At 37.1% G+C, this 22,040-nt stretch overlaps 1 protein-coding gene across 1 annotated transcript; it reads left to right on the top strand.

Moving 5' to 3' along the window:
* The first annotated feature begins 18,230 nt into the window (after nucleotides 1-18,230).
* Nucleotides 18,231-21,657, top strand: LOC103326421 (uncharacterized). Its single transcript, XM_008228634.2, has 3 exons — nucleotides 18,231-18,372; nucleotides 18,917-18,963; nucleotides 19,886-21,657. Exon 3 carries the CDS (start codon nucleotides 19,888-19,890, stop codon nucleotides 21,418-21,420), a length of 1,533 nt encoding a protein of 510 aa, XP_008226856.2. The 5' UTR covers nucleotides 18,231-18,372; nucleotides 18,917-18,963; nucleotides 19,886-19,887; the 3' UTR covers nucleotides 21,421-21,657.
* Nucleotides 21,658-22,040: the final 383 nt, after the last annotated feature.

The following is a 22,040-nucleotide window of genomic DNA, read 5'->3' as shown; positions in this document are numbered from 1 at the left end:
AACGTCTTAATCAGCACCTTAAGTCCCCAGAAAATCAGCATAGACGAGATAGTTATCACCAAGCCTACCCTGCTAGAGAAGTCCGCGACAAAATCTTTAGTGAATGGAAAGATTACATGCGGTCAGCCAAAGTTGAAATTTTCTACCTTTATTTTATTGAAAGCCGATATATGTCTAATGAGTTAAAAACCTTAACTAAGGAAAAATGGAAATTGTTAGACAGAACGGTAGTTGAGTCTAGTCATCCACCAGTCGATGCCATAGTTATCAGTCATAGGAATAGCCTCATACCTGCCAGTTCCTTTAAAGCGGTCGAGAATAACGATGAAAGTAGAAGGTTAATTGAGCAAAACAATTACACCAACCAGAGTCTATTTGTCATAGGGAAACAATTGGACACAATTGAAACAAAAATTGATAAAATTGTTAGTTCCCCAGAAGTCAAGTCTAAGCTAAAAGTTGAAAAGCCGTTAGTACAATTCCAGGATCTTAAGTCGAGTCCCACTCTTAAGATCAAACCCACAATGAAGAAAATAGAAGAAATGTTAGAACAGTTGACCCCAATAGCCGAAAAATCTGGTCTTAAAACACTAGATTCTTTTGTCAACCCTTCTGAATCTGAGCCTATGTCAATAGATTCCGAAACCAGTAACATTTCCAAAATAGAGCAAGCCTTTAGAAACTTAGAAGTCCAAGTTGAACCCAGACTTAAGAAAGTAGAACGACATATAAGTCCTACCAGTTTAACTAAGAATTGGTATCCCAGACCAACTCCTCCAGACATTCAATTTGAAGAAAGAAACTTTCAAACCCAGTTTTCAGTTTCTTCCGACAAATTATATGAATGGAATATTGATGGTCTGTCTGAACAGGAAATCCTTAATAAGTTGCAACACATGTCCATGGTCGCCAATAGTTACATCACCAATCACAGATTTGAGCGATGAAATTGTACCCCTGTTAGTTACCGGATTCACTGGTACTCTCAGGTATTGGTGGGATAAGCACTTTACCCCTGAGTCTAAAAATTTAATCATACATGCTATAAAACTTAATGAAGACGGTCTCCCTATCTTTGATGAACAAATAGGTCAAGGTATAGAAGACGGAGTCAACACTCTGTTTTACACGATTGTTGAGCACTTCATTGGAACCCCTAGCAACACCACTTCTAGAATCCATGATCAGTTAAGTAACCTTAGATGCCCCAAGTTGTCTGATTTCAGGTGGTATAAAGATGTCTTCATCTCTAGAGTCATGCTTAGGGATGATAGTAATCAACCATTCTGGAAAGAAAAATTTGTTAACGGTCTCCCAAACCTATTTGCCCATAAGATTCGAACCACCCTCAGTAATGAACAAGGTCATATAGATTGGGATAGTTTAACATATGGTAATATTATAAGCACAATTAATCAAGTTGGCATGAAAATGTGTATAGACTTTAAAATCGGTAAACAGATACAGTCCAACAGGAAATCTGCTAAGTATGAGTTAGGAAATTTCTGCGAACAGTATGGTTTTACCAGCCTTCCCCCGTCTAGAAAGAACAAGCCTAGTCATCTTCGTAAGAGTCGCCATTATTCTCGTAGAAAACAGTTTTCTCGACATAATGATGATTCACGTGATTTTTACAGACGAAAGAAATACGCTCCTAAGAAAAGTTGGTCTAAAAAGCCGAATAAGCAAAAGAATAGTCGCACTAGTAAAAGTAAAGATAAAGATAAAAGCAAAGTTAAATGTTTTAAATGTCAAAAGTTCGGTCATTATGCGTACGAATGTAAAGTCAAAGACACTATTAAGCAGTTGAAAATCACAGATGAAGATAAAGAAAAGTTAATCAAAGTTTTGGAGTTGCGAGACTCTGAAGCAAGCTACACTGAGTCACTAGTTGCTAGTTGAGTCAGGTTTGATCACTTTGATTCACAGTTGAGCTCACCCACAGTTCAAATTGGTTGCACAGATAAGTGTTGTAGTAGGTTGAAGTCTATTTCAGTTCTTACTAAACAGAAGAACATGAAGAGTTGTTAATCGACTTAATAAGCCGAGTGGAAAACCCTGAGTTAAAATCTGAATATTTGAAAAAATTAAGAAAAGTCATCAGTCAGGAGAACCCAAGTCCTTCTACCCCCCAGCCCATAAGTCTAAGTAATACCTTAGAAAAATTTGCCAAAAAGAAAGAAGCTACGTTGCAAGATTTACAGTTAGAAGTAAAAATGGTAAAAAAGGAAATAGTTGAGCTAAAACAAATAAGTCACAAGTTACAAACTGAAAATTATACGATTAGACAAGAATTAGTTCGCCTCCTAGAAAAGGAACCCTCTGAGTCTAGAAGCCAGTCAGAAAGTCCTCATCACTCCGATGATGAACCTTCTGACAGTAAACAAGCTGTCAACCTTATTCACCAAATTAACTTTAGGAAATGGTATTCTAAAGTAACTATATTTGTTCAAAATTTTGAATTCACTACAGTTGCCTTATTTGATTCAGAGCCGACCTTAATTGCATCCAAGAAGGTCTAATTCCTACTAAGTATTACCAGAAGTCTAGGGAATCCTTAAGTACAGCCTCAGGAAAATCCCTTCAGTTGAATTATGAAATACCAAAAGCCCATGTATGTCAAAACAAAGTCTATTTTAAAACCTCATTTGTCTTAGTTAGGAACATCACTGATGAAGTCATTTTAGGTTTGCCTTTCATCTCCCTATTGTATCCTCTGCAGGTAGATTATGATGGTGTCATGTCTACTTATCTAGGAGAAAACATTAAGTTTGAGTTCCTTTCTAAGCCTGAGTTGCATAATCTAAGAGCTTTGCAGAAACAATCAGTCTCTAAGTCCGTGCAAGTCATTAGAAAAGTCAAGCAGTTGAATTTTCTAAAAGAAGAAATTAAGTTTAAAAGAATTGAACAACAGTTGAAAGACGAGTCTTTACAGTTGCGGATTCAACAATTTGAAACTCAGTTGAAAAATGAAATTTGTTCTGATTTGCCTAATGCTTTCTGGTATAGGAAACAGCACGTTGTCAGTCTCCCCTATATCAAATCCTTTAGTGAGAAAAATATTCCCACTAAAGCTAGGCCAATCCAAATGAGTCAAGAGTTAATGGAATTCTGTAAAAAAGAAATCCATGAGTTGCTTCAAAAGAAAATAATTCGTAAGAGTAAGGCCTAGTTTGGGATTGCTGTCACTTTTAAAAAAAGTTGATTCTGCTGTGCTTTAAAAATAATTAGTAAAGTAAAGCAGCTCCATGTTTGGTAAACACTATTTTTAAAGTGCTGTTAGTACAAAAAGCAGTGTTAAAACCGTTTGGTAAATTTTAATATAAAATTATTGTAACTGTGAATAATGACTAAAATAGACATGATGTTAAAAGTGTTATGCACTAATCATGTGGTGGTAGTGGTAGTGATAGTGATGGAGTGGAGTTGATGGTGGAGATGAAGGCGAAGTTGATGGTTGTGGTGGTGGAGGTGGTGGTGGTGGTGGTGGTGGTGGTAGTGGCAACATGGTGGTGGTGGTGGATGTAGAGGTTTTGGAGGAGGTGGTGATGGTGGTGGTGGTGGTGGTGGTGGTGGTGGTGGCAGCGGTGGTGGTGGTGGCGCGGTGGTGGTGAATGAGGAGGAGGTGATGTTGAAGGTGGTGGTGGCGGAGGATGAGGAGGAGGAGGATGTGGTGGTTGTGGTGGTGGTGGTGGCGATGGTTGTAGAGGTAGTAAATGTGGTGGTGCAAGTGGTGGAGTTGGATGTAAAAGTGGAGGTGGTGTCATTTTTAAAAAATGAATGATGATATTTTGAGAATTAAAAAAATTCATTAAATATTCATCTCTGCTTCTTTTGAAAGCGACTTTGAAAAGCAACCAGTCGACTTTTAAAAGCTGCTTCAAAACCACTTTAAAATAATCGGATATTTTAATTTTACCAAACACCTTAAACTGCTTAACTTTAAAGTTAAGCAGATTTTTAACCAAAAAAGCAATCCCAAGCGGGCCTAAATCCTTGGTCTGTCCTGCTTTTTATGTCCAGAAAAATGCTGAACTAGAAAGAGGAGTCCCCAGACTAGTTATCAATTATAAGCCCCTTAATTCGGTCTTAGAATGGATTAGGTACCCCATATCTAATAAACGAGACCTAATTAATCGATTAGAAAAAGCAGTTGTCTATTCTAAATTTGATATTAAAAGTGGTTTCTGGCAAATCCAAATAGATGAGTCAGATAGGTATAAGACTGCATTTGTTACTCCTTTCGGTCATTATGAATGGAATGTTATGCTGTTTGGTTTAAAAAATGCTCCTAGTGAATTCCAGAACATCATGAATGAAATATTCAATCCTTATAGTCATTTCTCCATTGTCTATATTGATGATGTTCTTATCTTTTCTGAGTCAGTTGAGCAGCATTGGAAACACTTAAATAAGTTCTTCCAGATTGTCAAACAAAATGGTCTAGTTGTCTCTGCCAAGAAAACCAAGTTGTTTCAAACCAACATTCGATTCCTTGGTTTCAATATCTGTCAGTCGCAAATTTCTCCAATTAATCGAGTCATCCAATTTGCTGATAAGTTCCCAAATCAAATTCTTGACAAAAGTCAACTCCAGAGATTCTTAGGATCTCTTAATTATGTTTCCGACTTCTACCAGAATTTGAGAAAACAGTGTAAGTCCTTGTTTGATAGGTTGCAGAGTAATCCTCCGCCATGGTCAAACACCCATACAGAAATCGTCAAACAAATAAAAGCTCATGTCAAGACACTTCCCTGTCTTGGTATACCCTCAGTTGAATTCTTCAAAATAGTTGAAACTGATGCCTCTGACATAGGTTATGGTGGCATTCTTAAGCAAAGAGCCTGTCCAAATTCTCCAGAACAGATCGTTCGTTTCCATTCTGGTGTATGGACTCAGTCGCAATATAATTATAGTACTATTAAGAAAGAAATATTAGCTATTGTATTATGCATCAGTAAATTTCAAGATGATTTACTAAATCAAAAGTTTTTTATTCGAGTTGATTGTAAGTCTGCAAAACATGTTTTAGAAAAAGATGTCCAGAACATTGCATCTAAACAGATTTTTGTACGATGGCAAAGTATTTTGAGCATATTTGATTTTGATATTGAATATTTGAGAGGGAGTGAGAACTCCATTCCTGATTTTCTTACAAGAGAGTTTTTGCAGGATACACAATGGCACCCAAAAAAGACAAACAGAAAGAGTCAGCCCAAAAGCCATTAGTTGCCCAACAAAAGCCATCCCGATCGTCCCGATCGCTCGAATCCTTCCCGCCTCCATAAGCCAGCCTAAGCCTGAGTCTCCCCAGCAAATAGTTCCTTTCCTTGGTTGCACCCCAATCCAAGTTGCCTCGCCAATCTCAGATTGCCAATAAGTTCTCCGCCTTGGGCTCAACAGATCGGCCAAGTCGGTCCCAGATTATAAGTCAACATTAGTCTCCAGTTATGATCCATTTGCAGGCCCTTCAATTCCTTTCAAGAAGTCGTCTCCTTATCTGCCTAAGAGTAATTCCCATTTATTTGTCATTGAGTCAAATTATGATATCCATTATGACCCAGTTGCCATTGCCAGGCACTATTTTCCTCCTGGTTTTCATTATATGCCTCCTAGCCCATATAAGACCCTCAAGTATTATAGAGACATACTGCTTGAGACCCAGTCAGTTGAAATTAAGCCGATAAAGGATCGAGATCACCCTGAGATCATCCTTTATCATTCCCTTTACATACACAGAGTTATAAGCCAAGAGTCTTTCAGGTAGTCATCCCTACCAGATTGAAAACCCTTGATCGTCTAAATTACAATATAATTATTCTGATTATATTGAAGCAGTACACTATCTTCCTCCACCAGTCCGAGGATTTTAGCCATTCTGGTTCATTAATTTCGACAATAAGTTTAAAAGTCCTTTTCCCTTCTGGTTCCTCCATTGGTGGGACAAGCACGGCTCGATTGAAGAAATTCTCGATTGCAGTTTTGGCGCTCATCCGCCACATCACGATAAAGCCAAGATCACCAAAGTTGACCTATTCTTTCCAAAGCAGATGTTGTTTCTTGCGGTACAAGGTTCCTGGATACTCAAATGATCTTACAGGGTTACTATTGATACGAGTTCTTGCCCGCCAATATTGGTCAAATGGTAGGATAAATTTGAAGTTGTGAAATTGCGATCGTCTACAATGATCTTCCGATTGACCCGAGTTCCACGCCTGTTCGATTCCGGTCTCTCCTCTTTGGATCGATCACTTCTGCATTTTCAGTCGAAGGAAAATCTAAAGCGATATCGAGAAATGGCCCTTGATTGCTACATCAAGCCTCTCAAATGGATGATGATGAGGACAATGATTCTCCTCGTCATCTAGTTGCCAGCCCATGCAAGAGCCCGAACCAGAGAAGCCCAAGCCCAAGAAAAAATCTTGGTATGAAGACAGCCTGACGAAGGCGATCGGCAGCCCTATGATGCCTATGACTTAGGGTCGACTAAGCGATTGCCGACACAAGCTAGTTGCCGACACAATAATTGCCCTGGTGGAAATGATTGAAGCATCTTGTAAAGCAGCCGCCTTGCTTTCCCGTGGCGCTCGGTCCAGATTCCCGACAGTTCACCCAAGCTAAAACAAAAGTTGCCGGCAGAGTAAAAGCAAAAGTTGCCCGACATTTCACCCCAAGTAAAAGTTGCCGAAAGCAGAAGTAAAAGTCGCATGAAGACAAAATTGACAGCTGAATTGGGTTATTCCCATGCTCTCATTATTGCCTTCACCACCCGAGTTACTTTCGGTTACCCAAGTTACTTTCTTGGTAACCATAGTTGCTTCCCTCTTTATAAGTTGGCTTCGGCCTCAGTTGTAAGCAGAATACAATTTACACTTTCAGTTTTTTAGAGATTCTCTCTAATCACTCTTAGAAGAATCATCTTTGTAAACATTGTGAAATTGTGTTCGAAGAGTTGCTTAGTTATATATATATATATATATATATATATGTATATATAGTCCACTAATTTATCTTTTACTTTTCCCTTCCCTTATAGAAGTCAAACAATTTTCTCATAAAATACATAACTTCCGATTACGCCAATTGCTAAGTATTGTATACAAAAAAACCAAGTCCCCAATTGAGGTAGCATGATACTAACGAACCCAAATCATGCAATTGTTTGTGAGTCTCTCATAGATCAGTCATACCAATACAATTTCGTATCATATCAATCATGTTGGCATGCATGATTTAAAGAATCCAAATCTTGCCTTGTTTCATGAAATTTTCATACATGGTTGGCAAACCAAATTAAAGAAAGTGGCTATTATCATATTTCTCACATCCATAACCTAATTTTTCTTCTTCTTAGAATCTTAGGTTTGGTTCTTCTAGAGAATATAATGGAAAGTTCGACAAAAAATACATATAGTGGAACATAATTACAAATATTGAATAAGAATTTGGAGGAAATTAAACTGACATTCTTCATGAGTAGGGGCCTCTATTTATATGTATCGGCTAGAGAGTCTTGCCCATCAAGAAACTCTCTAGCTTTCCTTGTTGCATTAAGTTAAGGTCTTTCAATCCACAATTAAGTAGAATACCCCTTAGCTCTTTTGTTTATCTTAAACACTAAATTATATCTAAGCCACATGTTAGATTGATGTAAACCTCTTGATCAATGCCAATCTTCTAGATCCATATAATGATCATGATACCACACCCAATGAGCCAAGACATATATAATTGTCTTACATTCTCCTACTTGGTCCAATAATCATTGAAGCTTGAAAAAAACCACTGTAAGGCCTATATAGAGTTTACACAATCACATATTCTACACAGGTCACTATCAATTAAAGGAGAGACTGACATGGAACTATCAAGTCACATTGAGCTTGACACATATCAATTGGAAGAAGACTCAGCCAAGAACCTGTTTTCCCATACTTCCAAGATAGATCATGTGGAAGTCTTGAAAGCTTATTCATGACTTATTATGAACCACAAAAATTCTGAATTTTATGTTATGATTGGTTCGATCAGCTTCTAGATGAACTGCTGAAGACTCAACCAAGAACCTGTTTTCCCATACTTCCAAGATAGATCATGTGGAAGTCTTGAAAGCTTATTCATGACTTATTATGAACCACAAAAATTCTGAATTTTATGTTATGATTGGTTCGATCAGCTTCTAGATGAACTGCTGATGGATGAGGAGGATATTGTAAGATTGATGATAAATGTCCATGTGGATGCATTTTCTTGGTGCTGCGATCAAATTTGGTATAATATATTCATGTCTTTTTTTCCCCCAACATATTGTTTTGTAATCTGTTGTGTAGGTATCTTTTACAAACACTAAAGCATATACATGCTCATAAGTTTTTTCACAAGAGTTTGGATAGCACGTGGAATTATGTTCTTGTTTCCCAAAAAATCAAGATCATTAACGTTCAAAGCAGTTTTGAAGACCCCCAAGTTTCTGTAAATCATGAAGAAGTAAGAATGTTGAGAATCAAGAATTTAAAAGCATTCAGGGATATGTTAAAGGATAAATGTAATCTTGCAAACACTGTTTAGTTGTTACATTCATTATGATTTTCAATCTTGACGGCAGTCACATCTAGGGCATAAGAATGTATGTAATCTTGCAAACGCAGTTTCGTTGTTACATAATCTTGACGGCAGTTACATGTGGTTTTAAGAGCTTTCTTATGCCCTCCATAAGAGATTTTCAAAATCTCACAATTAAAATGACTCTTTTGCGAACTTTGTTCAAACAACAACTGTAAAGCTAGCAAAACTGTGTGAGAACAAGCAACTGTAATCACTCATCAACTGAAGAAAATTAAACAATGTATAATGTTATAAATTGAAAACACTTAACTTTAGTAAAAGGTTATGAGTGTAACAGCCAAAAACTGAATTAAAAACTAGCCAACTACTTAAAAATAAAAACTTAAACTGCTCCCACTAATCCTGCACATCAAGGCTAGGTAAAACTAGGGGTGACAATTTCCGATATGACCCGTTACACAACTTGAAACCCATACGGTAAAAACATGACACGAACTAGTATGATTAAAAAACAGGTCATTTTCGGGTCAACCCACTGCTGACTCATTTATAAACAGATAGATTTTGCGTCAACCCGCCAATCCACTAGAACACCTATTTCAACTGTTTATTAAATAGGTAGTGTCAACCCGTTCATTAGCTTCCAGGGATTGGATAGCTCTACACACTCCTTGGCTGACAAAGTCAATGCAGCAACAGCGGCCATCACAGCTGACCCTAACTTCACAGCGGCTCTGGTAGCAGCCATCACCTCTATCGTTGGCAATGTTCATTCAAACAATAATACCAAGAAACAATAGTGATAGCAACACATGAATCAAAGTCGTTTTCTTTGGTAATACTAATAGATGTGCACAGTGCAATTTTTCAATATTTCACTTGAGATTAATAAAAGATTCTCATTGATTCAGTATTTTTTTTATTTTCATTCCAATTTTCTTTTGAATACAAGCGATAGTCTAAACTAAAACCAAGAGGAGGATTTCTCACACTATTAAGAGCACTTCCACCCATCGTGCCATGGCAAAGGGGAAGGACAAGTAAGGGCATGCACTATTCATGTGAATAGTGCCCGCCCTAGAAATATTTTTGTTTGCTTTTTCCACCCATTGTCATGGCAATCCAAAGATAATTACTATTCACATGGGATTAATTTTATTTTTATATATGAGATTAATAATAATAAAAATTGCTAGGTATGTATAAAAAATTATTCTAAATTATTTGGTAATTTTTCAGATTTTTTATAAAATTTAAAAAAATTCTTTGACATCAGCGCCCTTAGGCAACAGCTTGAGCTATTCTTGCCTTCGGCCTTGCTCAGTCTTCCTGGAGCCCACCATATGCTCGGGCTGAATTTGTGAGATGGAGTGGGTTTCTTTAATTTGGTGAGAGGGGAGGGGGTGGTTTGCCAAGGTGAGTTCTACGATGAAAGTGCTCTAAGGTCCTATTGGAGTTCGAACTTGACACTATTTGTCTACAAGTCAAGGCCTTAGGCTAAAATATGTTGACATTCTCATTTCAACTTTCAATTTTCAATTGAGGGATACATATTTACATTTTTATTCAAAAGAAAAGCGTATGTCAAAGAATTTTAAAATTTATAACCCTTGTTATTCAAGAAAATATGAGAAGCTCAAATATGACAAACGAAATTACAGTTTCACACATTTGAGATGAAAAGTTTTGGGATTTGTTATAGTGGGCTCTGCCAAGTGGAAGGTTTCAACAATACGCATATATATAGTCCACTCATTTATCTTTTACTTTTCCCTTCCCTTAGAGCATCTCCAGTAGCAGTCGGGCTAGGGAAAGGCTGCCGACGCAAGTTCACTCAGTGAGGTTTTTGGTGGCGGGTCCCTCTGAGCCGAGAAGCCCAAGGGCAAGTCTTGCCGGGCTGAAGCCGAGTTGGTGGCGTCGGCGTCCAGCGGCGGGTGCGGTGCACGTGGCGCGACGGGGACTCTCGATGGAATTTTTCTAGAAATCCGACGATCCTCGTTTTTGGCTAAAAAATTGCAAAAAATCGAAAAAATCTGAATTTTTTAAAAAATACCCAAAAATTCAGTATTTTTTCTCTATAAATACCTAACCATTTTATTTACTTTCCACACTAAAATCTTCATACAATTTCTTCTCCATCCCATATTTTTACTCTTTACTCACATTATTCACTTTCCACACCAATTCTTCATACAAACTTTTCTCCTTCCAATTTTTTGTTCATCTCCACTCACATTTTCACTTCCACACCAATGCTCCATACAAACTCTTCTCCTTCCAATATTTTTTACTCTCTTTCTACTACTTTCCATTTGTATAAAAAAAAAAACAAATGGCATCTTGTATTGAAGTCGGAGGCTCGTGGTCAACGAATGAAGATATTGCGTTGTGTCAATCTTGGGTGAACATTAGTCATGACCCTATCACGGGTAATGAAATGAAGTTTCATCACATGTGGAGCAAAATCCATGGAGAATTTTGTCAAAGATCGGGTTCGATTCGGACCGAAATGGCGTTGTCTAGTAGATGGAAACTTCTTAATAAAGAGTTAGGGAAATGGAGGAATGCCTTGACAAAAGCAAAGGCGAACATTCAAAGCGGTCAAAATTTGACCGATGAGGTAAAATATTTATAATTGCCATTTTAATCAATTCAATGTCACTTTTTTTTTAATTGCATATTCTATTTGTTTTTCTTGCATAATTTTTTTTTCTTGGTGCACCTTTAATTTGTCTATATTTTCTTGCATAATCAATTTTATTTTTGCATTTCAAAATAGTTTATATTTTCTTGCATAATAATTTTTGTTTCTTGCACTTCCAATTATTTATTTTTAATAGATGGTACAAGCACAAATGTGGTTCGGTGCCATGGGGCAAGGCAAAAAAAGTTTCGTGCATTTCCAATGTTGGGAAATTGTGAAGGATTGTTCGAGGTTCAAAATTATTCCCACCGGTCCGCGGTTGTGATGAATGAGACGCCACTCCACGATTCAACATCAACCGATTCTCCATTGGACTCCCCAATGGAAGCGAGTCACCATTTGTGCCACGTCCGCCAAGACCTATTGGGAGAAAGGCGGCAAAGGCCAAGAGAGGGGCCACTTCGAGCAATGATTGTGTACAATTATTGGAGCAAATAGCTAAGAGCGCCACACTAAGAATCGAGAGAGACTTGAAAAGAGATGAAATGGACAAGGCACGAGAGGAAGCATTTGCTCTCCAACAACAAATGGCACAAGAAAAAGACATAGAGGATAGAGAGATGAAAATCATGGCTATGGATACGAGCCATATGTCTCCCGAAACAAAGGCTTATTGGAAGCTACGACGAAGAGATGTGATGAGGAAAAAACTTTTCAATGACGACGGACCTAGCAATATGAATTGGTTAAATGATGAAAACCATTAGGTTGTTGTATTGTTGTATTGTTGTATTATCCTTTAAGTTGTTGTATTGTTGTATTATCCTTTACTTTGTTGTATTGTTTCCTTATCCTTTAATTTGTTGTATTGTTCCCTTATCCTTTAATTTGTTGTATTGTTCCCTTTTTATTCAATCAAAAAAGCATTAAATTAAATGACTATTTATTAAAAACATTTGAGCATCAAAACAAATATTAATTTAAAAAAACCTTCATTCATTGCAAACAACACACAAAACAAACCATACATAAAAGCATAATAATAAAAAGCATAATTCCAAAAAAAAAACCACACACAAAATAAAGCATAATTCCAAACAAAACCACACACAAAACAAAGCATAATAAAACAAAGCATAATTAAAAACAAAGCATAATTCCAAACAAAGCACTAATCTTGACTTCATCCATTGTGATTGCCTTTGATCTCCCACAAGTGCTCGATCAAGTCACGTTGACGTATCTCGTGAACATATGAAGATTGCATTTCTTGATACCGATCAATCATGGGGTTGTTGAATTGACCATCCCGAAGTATGGGTTCGGGCTCCAGTGGTAGTCCATTTGGTCCAATCGGCCTTTCATATATTCTTGTCAACGATGTGTTCATTGGATCGGGTTCAAACACCTCTTGACATCATAGTCATACTCATCCTCCACAATCATGTTGTGAAGGATGATGCAAGTCATCATAATACTCCGCAGCACCTCCTCATCTAGCATCCGAGCAGCACCTCTAATAATTGCCCAACGAGCTTGCAAGATACGAAACACCTCTCCACGTCTTTCCTGTAACCTTCTTGAAAGGAAGCAAAGTTTCTTTCCTTCTCGGATTGGGGATTCGGAATTGTTTTCACGAATGTCGTCCACCTAGGATAAATTCCGTCGGAAAGGTAGTGCGCACGAGTAAACGGTATTGTTGATTTGGTACGTCACACAGGGAATGACCTCGCAATACCTCATCGAACACTGGGGATTGACCAAGGACATTGAGGTCATTCTGAGAACCGGCAACCCCGAAGAAGGCATGCCAAACCCAACAATCGAATGAAGCTACGGCCTCCAAAATTATACTTTTTTGGCCCTTCCGATTCCCGTACTCCCCTTGCCACGCATAGGCGGTTCTTCCACTTGCCGATACAATCGATGCTTCCAATCATTCCTGGAAACCTCGGGCCTCGCCTTTTTGTAGAAGCCGTTGCAGGTCTCTTGGCGTTGGTTTGCGAAGGTACTCCCTCGTGTACAAATTTTCCACTGCATCACAAAATCTCACCAAGCACTCTAGGACAGTAGATTTTCCCATCCTTGCAATCTCATCCACCTGCTCTGCAGATGCCCCATAAGCAAGCATCCGCATAAGCATCGAGTTTTTGCTCCGGGATAAGACCTAAAGCTCCAACAGCATCATGCTTTTGAATGAAGTATGTGTCGTAATTACAAATATCATGCATGATTTTTTGGAACAAATGTGGTTGCATTCTATATCTTTCTCGAAACTTAGAAGCAGGATATAACGGAGTTTGGGATAAAATAATCCTCCATGAGATTCTTACCCCGAGACTCCCTACGTCTGTCACATTCGGGGCACGGGCGACGGTTTTGCCTTGATTGATCCATCATACACACCGCTGCTGCAAGCAGTAGTTCCTCTTCTTCATCGGCTTCCCGATCTTCTTGAGCACGTCTACGCCTTGTTTCTTCCCTTTGTTTCGTTGCCTCTCCAACACCCTCAACAAGTTTGACATTGAGAGTAGAATGTGTTTTCTACAATCTGAGAAATGAAGGAATAGATAAGAGATGGTGTGAGAGGTTTGAAAATCAGGTCTAGTTTATAGACGGATTTAGAAGATAGAGATGACACGTGGCACAATTTGAGAGGATGAAAATCTTATCAAAAATCTGAGATTAAATTTTTTAAAATATCTGAAAATGTTATCGACATTTGACACGTGGCACAATTGTAGAGGTGAAAATCTAATCTGAAATCTGAGATTAAATTTTTTTAAAATATCTGAAAATGTTATCTGACAGTTGACACGTGGCACAATTATAGAGAGTGAAAATCTTATCTAAAATCTGAGATTAAATTTTTTTTAAATATCTGAAAATGTTATCTAACATTTGACACGTGGCACAATTTTAAAAGGAATTTTCTTTGAATAATTTTATTAAAATCTAAAATACTGAAAATTAACTACGAAACTTTAAATGCTGTTTTGGAAGGCCAAACGACCTCAAAATGCCAAAATCCATCATACGTCACAGCAACGCTGTGGGTTTGACTCGTGGCGTCGTTCCCTTTCCGAAATGGTATTTTGCGTCCTAATCGGAGCTCGGACGACAAATCTGCAAATTCCCACTACGTCCTTTTTCTAGCTCAAGCGATAAAATCGACATTTGTTCTACATCAGACGTGGCACAATTTTAGAGGGTGAAAATCTTATCCGAAAATTTAATTACAAAAGATTATCAAAATTAATGGTTTAAACTATAAAAAAATAGAAAATAAAGTACAATGAATAGTAATTGCCTTAGACTTGCCCTAGACTTTGCCCTTGTGGGTGGAACCACAAATGCAAAGGCTGACACTATTCACGTGAATAGTGGCAGCCCTTGCTTGCCCTTGCCTTAGACTTAGCCCTTGTGGGTGGAGATGCTCTTAGAGAAGTCAAACAATTTTCTCATAAAATACATAACTTACGACTATGCCAATTGCCAATTGTATTGTTAAAAAAAATAATAATAATAATAAAAATCCCCAATTGCGGCAGCATGATACTAATGAACCCGAATCATGCAATTGTTTGTGAGTCTCTCATAGATCAGTCATACCAATACAATTTCGTATCATATCAATCGTGTTGGCACGCATGATTTAAAGAATCCAAATTTTGTCCTGTTTCATGAAATTTTCTCACATCTAGAACCTAATTTTTTTTCTTCTCTTAGAATTTAGTTTTGGTTCTTCTAGAGAATACATATAATGGAACAGAATTACAAATATTGAATAAGAGTTTGGAGGAAATTAAACTGACATTCTTCATGGACATTAATGAGGAATTTGAATCAAAGAAAGGCCAAACTAGTCTAATCACCCAAACAACCAAGCTTTAGTTTAAGATGTAGATACTTTTTTTGATGATGAAGGAAGGCAAACAACAACAAAAACTCAGCTACAACAGGACAAACTAGACGAGGTCTAGTAACTCCTAGCACATGATCAGCCAAAAGAGAGGCCATCCAAACTGGAGCAGACTCAAACACACATAACCCCAAATTCACATCACTCCTCCACCTATCAGCCACATAATTCTTTTCTCTATAAATATGCTAGAGAACACAATTATCAACCTTCTTCATAAGCTCCCAGCAACTAGAAATCAAACCAGCAAGAGGAAGGAACTCGTCAATTCTATCCATGTGAATAACTTAGACAGCAATGACAGAGTCCATTTCAATAATAAGGTGAGAAACACTCTTAGCCACAGCCATCATGAGCCCAAAAAATAACCCCTATAATTCAGCTTCCAAGATCTTGATAGATGAACACATCAGCTCAAGTTAGTTTAGTATTGTTAGAGTATCCACGTACTATGATGGCTGTTAGTTACTTAAGCCTTCAGTTCTTACAATTGTATATTAGCTAAATTATGCAAATTCAAGGCCCTAACAGGTTGAGCTCAATCGGGGCTGAAGCCAAATGTGTGCTTGGTTGAAGCCCTTAAAACTCAATGAGGCCCGCATGGAAAAAAAGCTAACAGCCCAATTGTTGTGTCTCTCACTTACTTGCTATTTGATATACTTGTTGCTGCCACTTTTTAAAACTTGTTGAAAACTTTGACCATTCCTACAAATTGACCAACGGCCACAATTGATCGAAGGCCACAATTAACCAACAGCTAGTTCCACTGCTGATTTGTTTTTGTTTTGTAAAATATACAACTATAAACGGCTATATTCAGTTTTTTTAATTTTTTAATCGTATAGATTTGCAACTCAATTCTTCCTATAAATACCTAAAATTAGGAAACAATAGTCATAGCAATACACGAAATTAAAGTCGTTTTCTTTGGTAATAATAATAGATGTGCACAGTGCAATTTTTCAATATTTCACTTGAGATTAATAAAAGATTCTCATTCATTCAGTATTTGTTTATTTTCATTTCAATTTTCTTTTGAATACAAGTGATAGTCTAAACTAAAACCGAGAGGGGGATTTCTCACACTATTAAGAGCACTTCCACTCATCGTGCCATGACAAAGGGCAAGGGCAAGTAAGGGCAGGCACTATTCACATGAATAGTGCCTTCCCTAGCAATATTTTTGTTTGCTTTTCCGCCCATTGCCATGGCAATCCAAGGACAGTTACTATTCATACGAGATTAATTTTATTTTTTTGTATGAGATTAATAATAAAAAAAATTGCTAGGTATCTAAGTTTTCGTGGAGCCCACCATCTGCCTGGGCTGAATTTGTGAGATGGAGTGGGTTTCTTCAACCTGGGGGGCGATGTTGCGTTTTGCGGTGGAAGTGCTCTAAAGTGCTATTGGAGTTCGAACCTAAGACCATTTGTCTATAAGTTAAGGCCCTAGGACTAGAGCATGTTGACATTCTCATTTCAATTTTCAATTTTTAATTGAGGGATACATATTTACATTTTTATTCAAAGGAAAAGCGTAAGTCAAAGAATTTTAAAATTTATAGCCCTTATTCAAGAAAATATGGGAAGCTCAAATATGACAAACGAAATTACAGTTACACATATTTGAGATGAAAAGTTTTGGGATTTGTTATAGTGAGTGGAAGGTTTGAACCACACACACACATATATATGTATATATATATATATATATATATAGATACTCCACTAATTTAATTTTTACTTTTCCCTTCCCTTATAGAAGTCAAACAATTTTCTCATAAAATACATAACTTACGACCATTCCAATTGCCAATTGTATTGTAACCACCAAAAAAAAAAAAATGTCACCAACTGTGGTAGCATGATATTATTGAACCCAAATCATGCGATTGTTTGTGAGTCTCTCATAGATCAGTCATACCAATACAATTTCCTATCATGTCAATCGTGTTAGCATGCATGATTTAAAGAAGAGATACTTAGTCATATACCCATTCTTAGTACTAAAACTATAAATAAATCTTACACCATTTAATTTTTATAAACATACCCAAAAAATGACAGCTGTACATATTCAATTTAATTTTGATTATTAAATTACTTTGATGCCCTACTGAGTGTTTTGGGCTTTTTTATGAGGTTTTAGGATTGGGTTTGTTTTAAGAAATCAATGGCAGTTTTGTAATTTAAAAGAAGTTAAAAGCTTTTTTGTTATGTTGTAAATGAGTTTTGTGTGTGTTTCTAAAGTCCATTTCATATAGAGTTTTTTTTTTTTTTATTTATAATTTGGGCTCCTATATTGGGTATAAAAGTGAATCTCCCTTTAAATAATCCAAATCTTGCCCTGTTTCATGAAATTTTCTCACATCCAGAACCTAATTTTTTTCTTCTCTTAGAATTTAGTTTTGGTTCTTCTAGAGAATATAATGGAAAGTTCGACAAAAAAATACATATAATGGAACATAATTACAAATAGAGATTTTCTATTTAAACTCCACACTTCTCTTAGTTCACCCCATGTTCTAAGTTCAACCCAACTTTTAATTTAAATTTTCACAATTTCTAAGAAAACCCCACTATCTTCCCAAACTACCCTTAAATACACCCCAAACTGAAAAAATAAGAACTAAAAGATATTTTCTATTTAAACCCCATAATTTCCTTTGCTCCCAAAAAAAAAAAATTGCAAACGAATGAAACTCCAAATCCGAAATTTAATATTTTCTAGAGAAAGAGAACAACTTTACCTCTCTCCAAGAACTGTAACTGGAATTCTAACACTTGGGTATTGTTGAGTTGAGAACTTGAGAGAGAGAGAGAGAGAGAGAGAGAGAGAGAGTTTATAAACAGGAAGTTGGAATGAGGTTTCTAAAACTTAATATAAAGAGTGGTGGGGTATGTGGGGGTGTGTGTATAGATGTAGAGTTAATTATTAAGTTGAATTACTTTTTTTTGTCTTTTTACACAATAATAAAACTTACAATTTAATGATTTAAGTATTGAGATGAATAAAGAGAAGTGCGGGGTTTAAATAAAAAATATCTTACAAATATTGAATAAGATGTGGAGTTATCCACACCGTTGAGTTAGTTACCGGTTAAATCACTAAGACATTTCAAGTCGAGTGAGGGTTGGGTTTCTTTTTTCCCTCTCTTCGAGTTCGACTCCTTCCAAAGTCGCTCCTCTCCTCCTTCTGTGACGACGAGACAACGCCACCAACACAACTGATCTCCTCTCAGGTATCTCTCTCTTTCTTCTCCATAATTGTTACAACTCATCTCCTCTCAGGTATCTCTCTCTTTCTTCTCCATAATTGTTTCTCTCATCTCTATATCTCATGGTCTCTCAATCTCTTTCCCAGGCTTCGTCTCAAAACCAAACCCATACCAAAAATCTCAGCCCCAATCTAAACCCCCATTTTGCTCGATCCCTGCCGTCTATCTCTCTCTCTCTCTCAATCGTTTCAGCCTTCACTCTCCGTCTCTCACTCGATTCTATTTCTCTATAGCTCTGTTTTGCTCTCTCTCTCTCTCTCTCTCTCTAGATACGAGCACCAAACTTGGGTGGGCACAAATCTGTGAGCGATGGGCATCCTTTGAAATAGAAAGTTTAGGGTTTCAATTTTGTTAAACTGAAACCATCTTAGCCAGAAAGTTTAGTGATGGGCATCCTTATGGGCATCACTCTCCTTATGCCAAAAGATAATTTTAATTATTCAAGGTTTGAGTTTTCTAATTTATATTGTAAGTTTTAGGTTTTAATTTTGGGCTATGGTCTGTGCAGGTTTTCAACTTTTTAATTTGCATTTGGACCATTAATTTGGAGACAAGGTGAGGATTTCATATTAGTAATGTCAGCTTCTCTCTTATCTCTTCTGTTTTTCAACTTGAATTTATAGAATTAGGGTTTGTTTGCTGTTAATTTGGTGCTTTTGTTCTAATTGAGCTGTAGGAGGTTTGTGAGGTAAATTGAAATGCTTGATAGAGGATTTTAGGGGATGCATGATGTTGCAGATATCATTTTGCCTTGTGTTCTAAAATATCTCAGCTGCTTGGTCTTTTAACGTTCTCCTTGTGCATATGATTTTGTGCGTTTGAAACCCAGGCTGTGAATCAGTTGTGGGCTTACTTGTGATGATGAAATGAAATCTAGGTTGATGGGGGTCAGATTGTTTTTTTTCCTTGGGCAGGATGGGGTGAATTAGTACCTCTGTTTTTCATTGTTGATGTTACGTCTTGTAATAAACTCTACCAATTAGCTTATTTCAACAATGTTAAAAGTGGTTTGGTTACTGTTGATGTAATTTTTTGTAATAAATTCTGATGAAATAGGCAATACATTGATTATAATTGCTTTTTTTGAGATGATTGGTTTTCTATGGTGTGGCCTTTTTTGGGTCTGCAATATATAAATTTATAATGATCTGGTTTCATTTTTTTTTCTCTGTTTTGGTATGTTTTTAGCATGAAATTACATCTTTTTCTCTTTTGAATATAAATTTGGTCTGTTTTTTGTTTTTAGTAGCTCGAAGCCAGTTAAAGTTCGAATTGTGAATGATGAGATTTCCATTTAATTTGAGGGATAAGTGATTCATGACCCTGAAATTATAGTTTTAGGAGCTAAATGCAAGGATATGTAATTTTTATTGCTCAAAATTTTCGACCTTTGCTGTTATTATGTTGGTATTGTAAAATACTAACAATTTGTCTCTCTTCTTTTTTTTTTTTGGTGCTGTCATGTTGCATTCACCAGCAATGGCTGAAGAGGCAGGTATGTTTATGGTTCATCAAACTGTTGGCAGTGTACTATGTTGCAAATGCGGTATCCCCATGGCACCAAATGCTGCCAATATGTGTGTCAAGTGTTTGCGCTCTGAAGTTGATATTACGGAAGGTTTGCAGAAGCATGTGACCATTGTTCATTGTCCAGAGTGTGATTGCTACTTGCAGCCTCCAAGAACTTGGATCAAAGCCCAATTAGAATCAAAGGAGCTGCTAACCTTCTGTGTTAAGAGATTGAAGAATTTGAATAAAGTTAGGCTAGTTCATGCCGAATTTATTTGGACTGAACCTCACTCCAAGAGGATCAAGGTTAAGTTGAAAGTTCAGAAGGAGGTTCTTAATGGAGCAATACTTGAACAATCATATGTTGTAGAGTATGTTCAACAAGAGCATATGTGTGAGTCTTGTTCAAGGGTTCAGGCCAACCCTGACCAGTGGGTTGCATCTGTGCAACTCCGCCAGCATGTTTCTCACCGACGCACGTTTTTCTATCTGGAGCAGCTGATCCTGAGGCATGGTGCTGCTGCTAGTGCCATAAAAATAAAGCAGATGGAACAAGGTATTGACTTCTTTTTTGCAAACCGAAGTCATGGTGTGAAATTTGTGGAATTTGTTGGTAAAGTTGCTCCAGTAAGGAGTCGCAGTGACAAACAGCTTGTTTCCCATGATTCTAAAAGTAATAATTATAATTATAAGCATACATTCTCAGTTGAGATAAGCCCCATTTGCCGTGAAGATTTGATTTGTCTGCCTCCCAAGGTCAGGTCCAGTTTGGGAAACCTCGGTCCCCTTGTGATCTGCACTAAGGTGACCAACAGTATTGCTTTGTTTGATCCTTTCACCCTGAGACATTGTTTCCTTGATACTGATCAGTATTGGAGGTATTCCTTTAAATCTCTACATACAAGCAGGGAGCTAGTGGAGTATATAGTGCTTGATATCGAGATTATTTCGCCTGAAGTTAATGTTGGTGGCTCAAGGTTTGCTTTAGCTGATGCACAAGTTGCTCGCGTCTCTGACTTTGGAAAGAATGATACTATTTTCAACATTAAAACACATCTTGGCCATCTTTTAAACCCCGGGGATTATGCTCTTGGTTACGACTTATATGGGGCTAACAATAATGACGATGAACTAGAGAAGTACAAGGGTCTAATCATTCCTGATGCAGTTTTAATAAAGAAGAGCTACGAAGAAAAGCGACAGAAGAAGCACGCGAAGTCTCGTCCATGGAAGCTTAAATCCCTTGGCATGGAAGTTGATGATAAAGCTAAACTTGATCAAGAAAAGGTGGACTCTGAGTATGAGCATTTCTTGAAGGATCTGGAGGAGAACCCTGAGATGAGGTTGAATATATCATTATACCATAATGAAGAGTACCAGCCGTCAGAGAGGGCATCCATGACTGATGGGGAAGATGCACCTTCTGTCCCACTTGAAGAGTTGCTTGCTGACCTTGAACTGCGTGATGACGATGATGAGGATGATAGTAGCATGAGGGAGTAAATGAAAAAAAAAAGAGGTGATAATTGGTGAAGTTTATCACAGAGTAGTTTTTATGAATCTGGTTTTCCTTTCTACTTGGATGTTTAAAATTATCTTTCATATGCTGTTTCCTGCTTACAACAGTGGCTGTTTTACAACATAGAGTTGAGTGAACCCTCTTTGGGAGCCATTGCCTGTTGGTCTTTATTGTAGCTGTAACAGGGTGGTGAATGCACAATTTTGATTTTCTCGTGATCATATTTTATCGTAGCTGTAAATTATCGTTAACTGAGAAAGAAATTAGAAAAAAAAACTTGTCATGTCTCGTGGGGTATGATGCTAATCATCTGGCTGATGCTACTGTTTCCACTGATTTTCATGCTAGTATATTTAATTCCAAGATGCCAGTTGATACAATCTACCCTAACTTATTAGTACTTAGGATCAGTTTCAAAGTCCCATCTAAACTACAAGCTGATGCAAATATGGCCCAACCTGTTGGTACACTTGAACAATTCCATAGCCCTGTTGGGTCAACTTTATCAACTCATGAAGAATGAAGCTAGTTTTATGGAATTGTAGAGGCATTTTGGTTATAATCAGATGATTAATGTACTAAATAGGAGATTCAAATACTAAAT

Source organism: Prunus mume, linkage group LG3, assembly GCF_029339155.1.
Source record: "Prunus mume cultivar Tortuosa linkage group LG3, ASM2933915v1, whole genome shotgun sequence".
Lineage (NCBI taxonomy): Eukaryota > Viridiplantae > Streptophyta > Magnoliopsida > Rosales > Rosaceae > Prunus > Prunus mume.
Note: the sequence above shows the minus strand (reverse complement) of the source record. Positions and strands in the feature narration are given on the sequence as shown.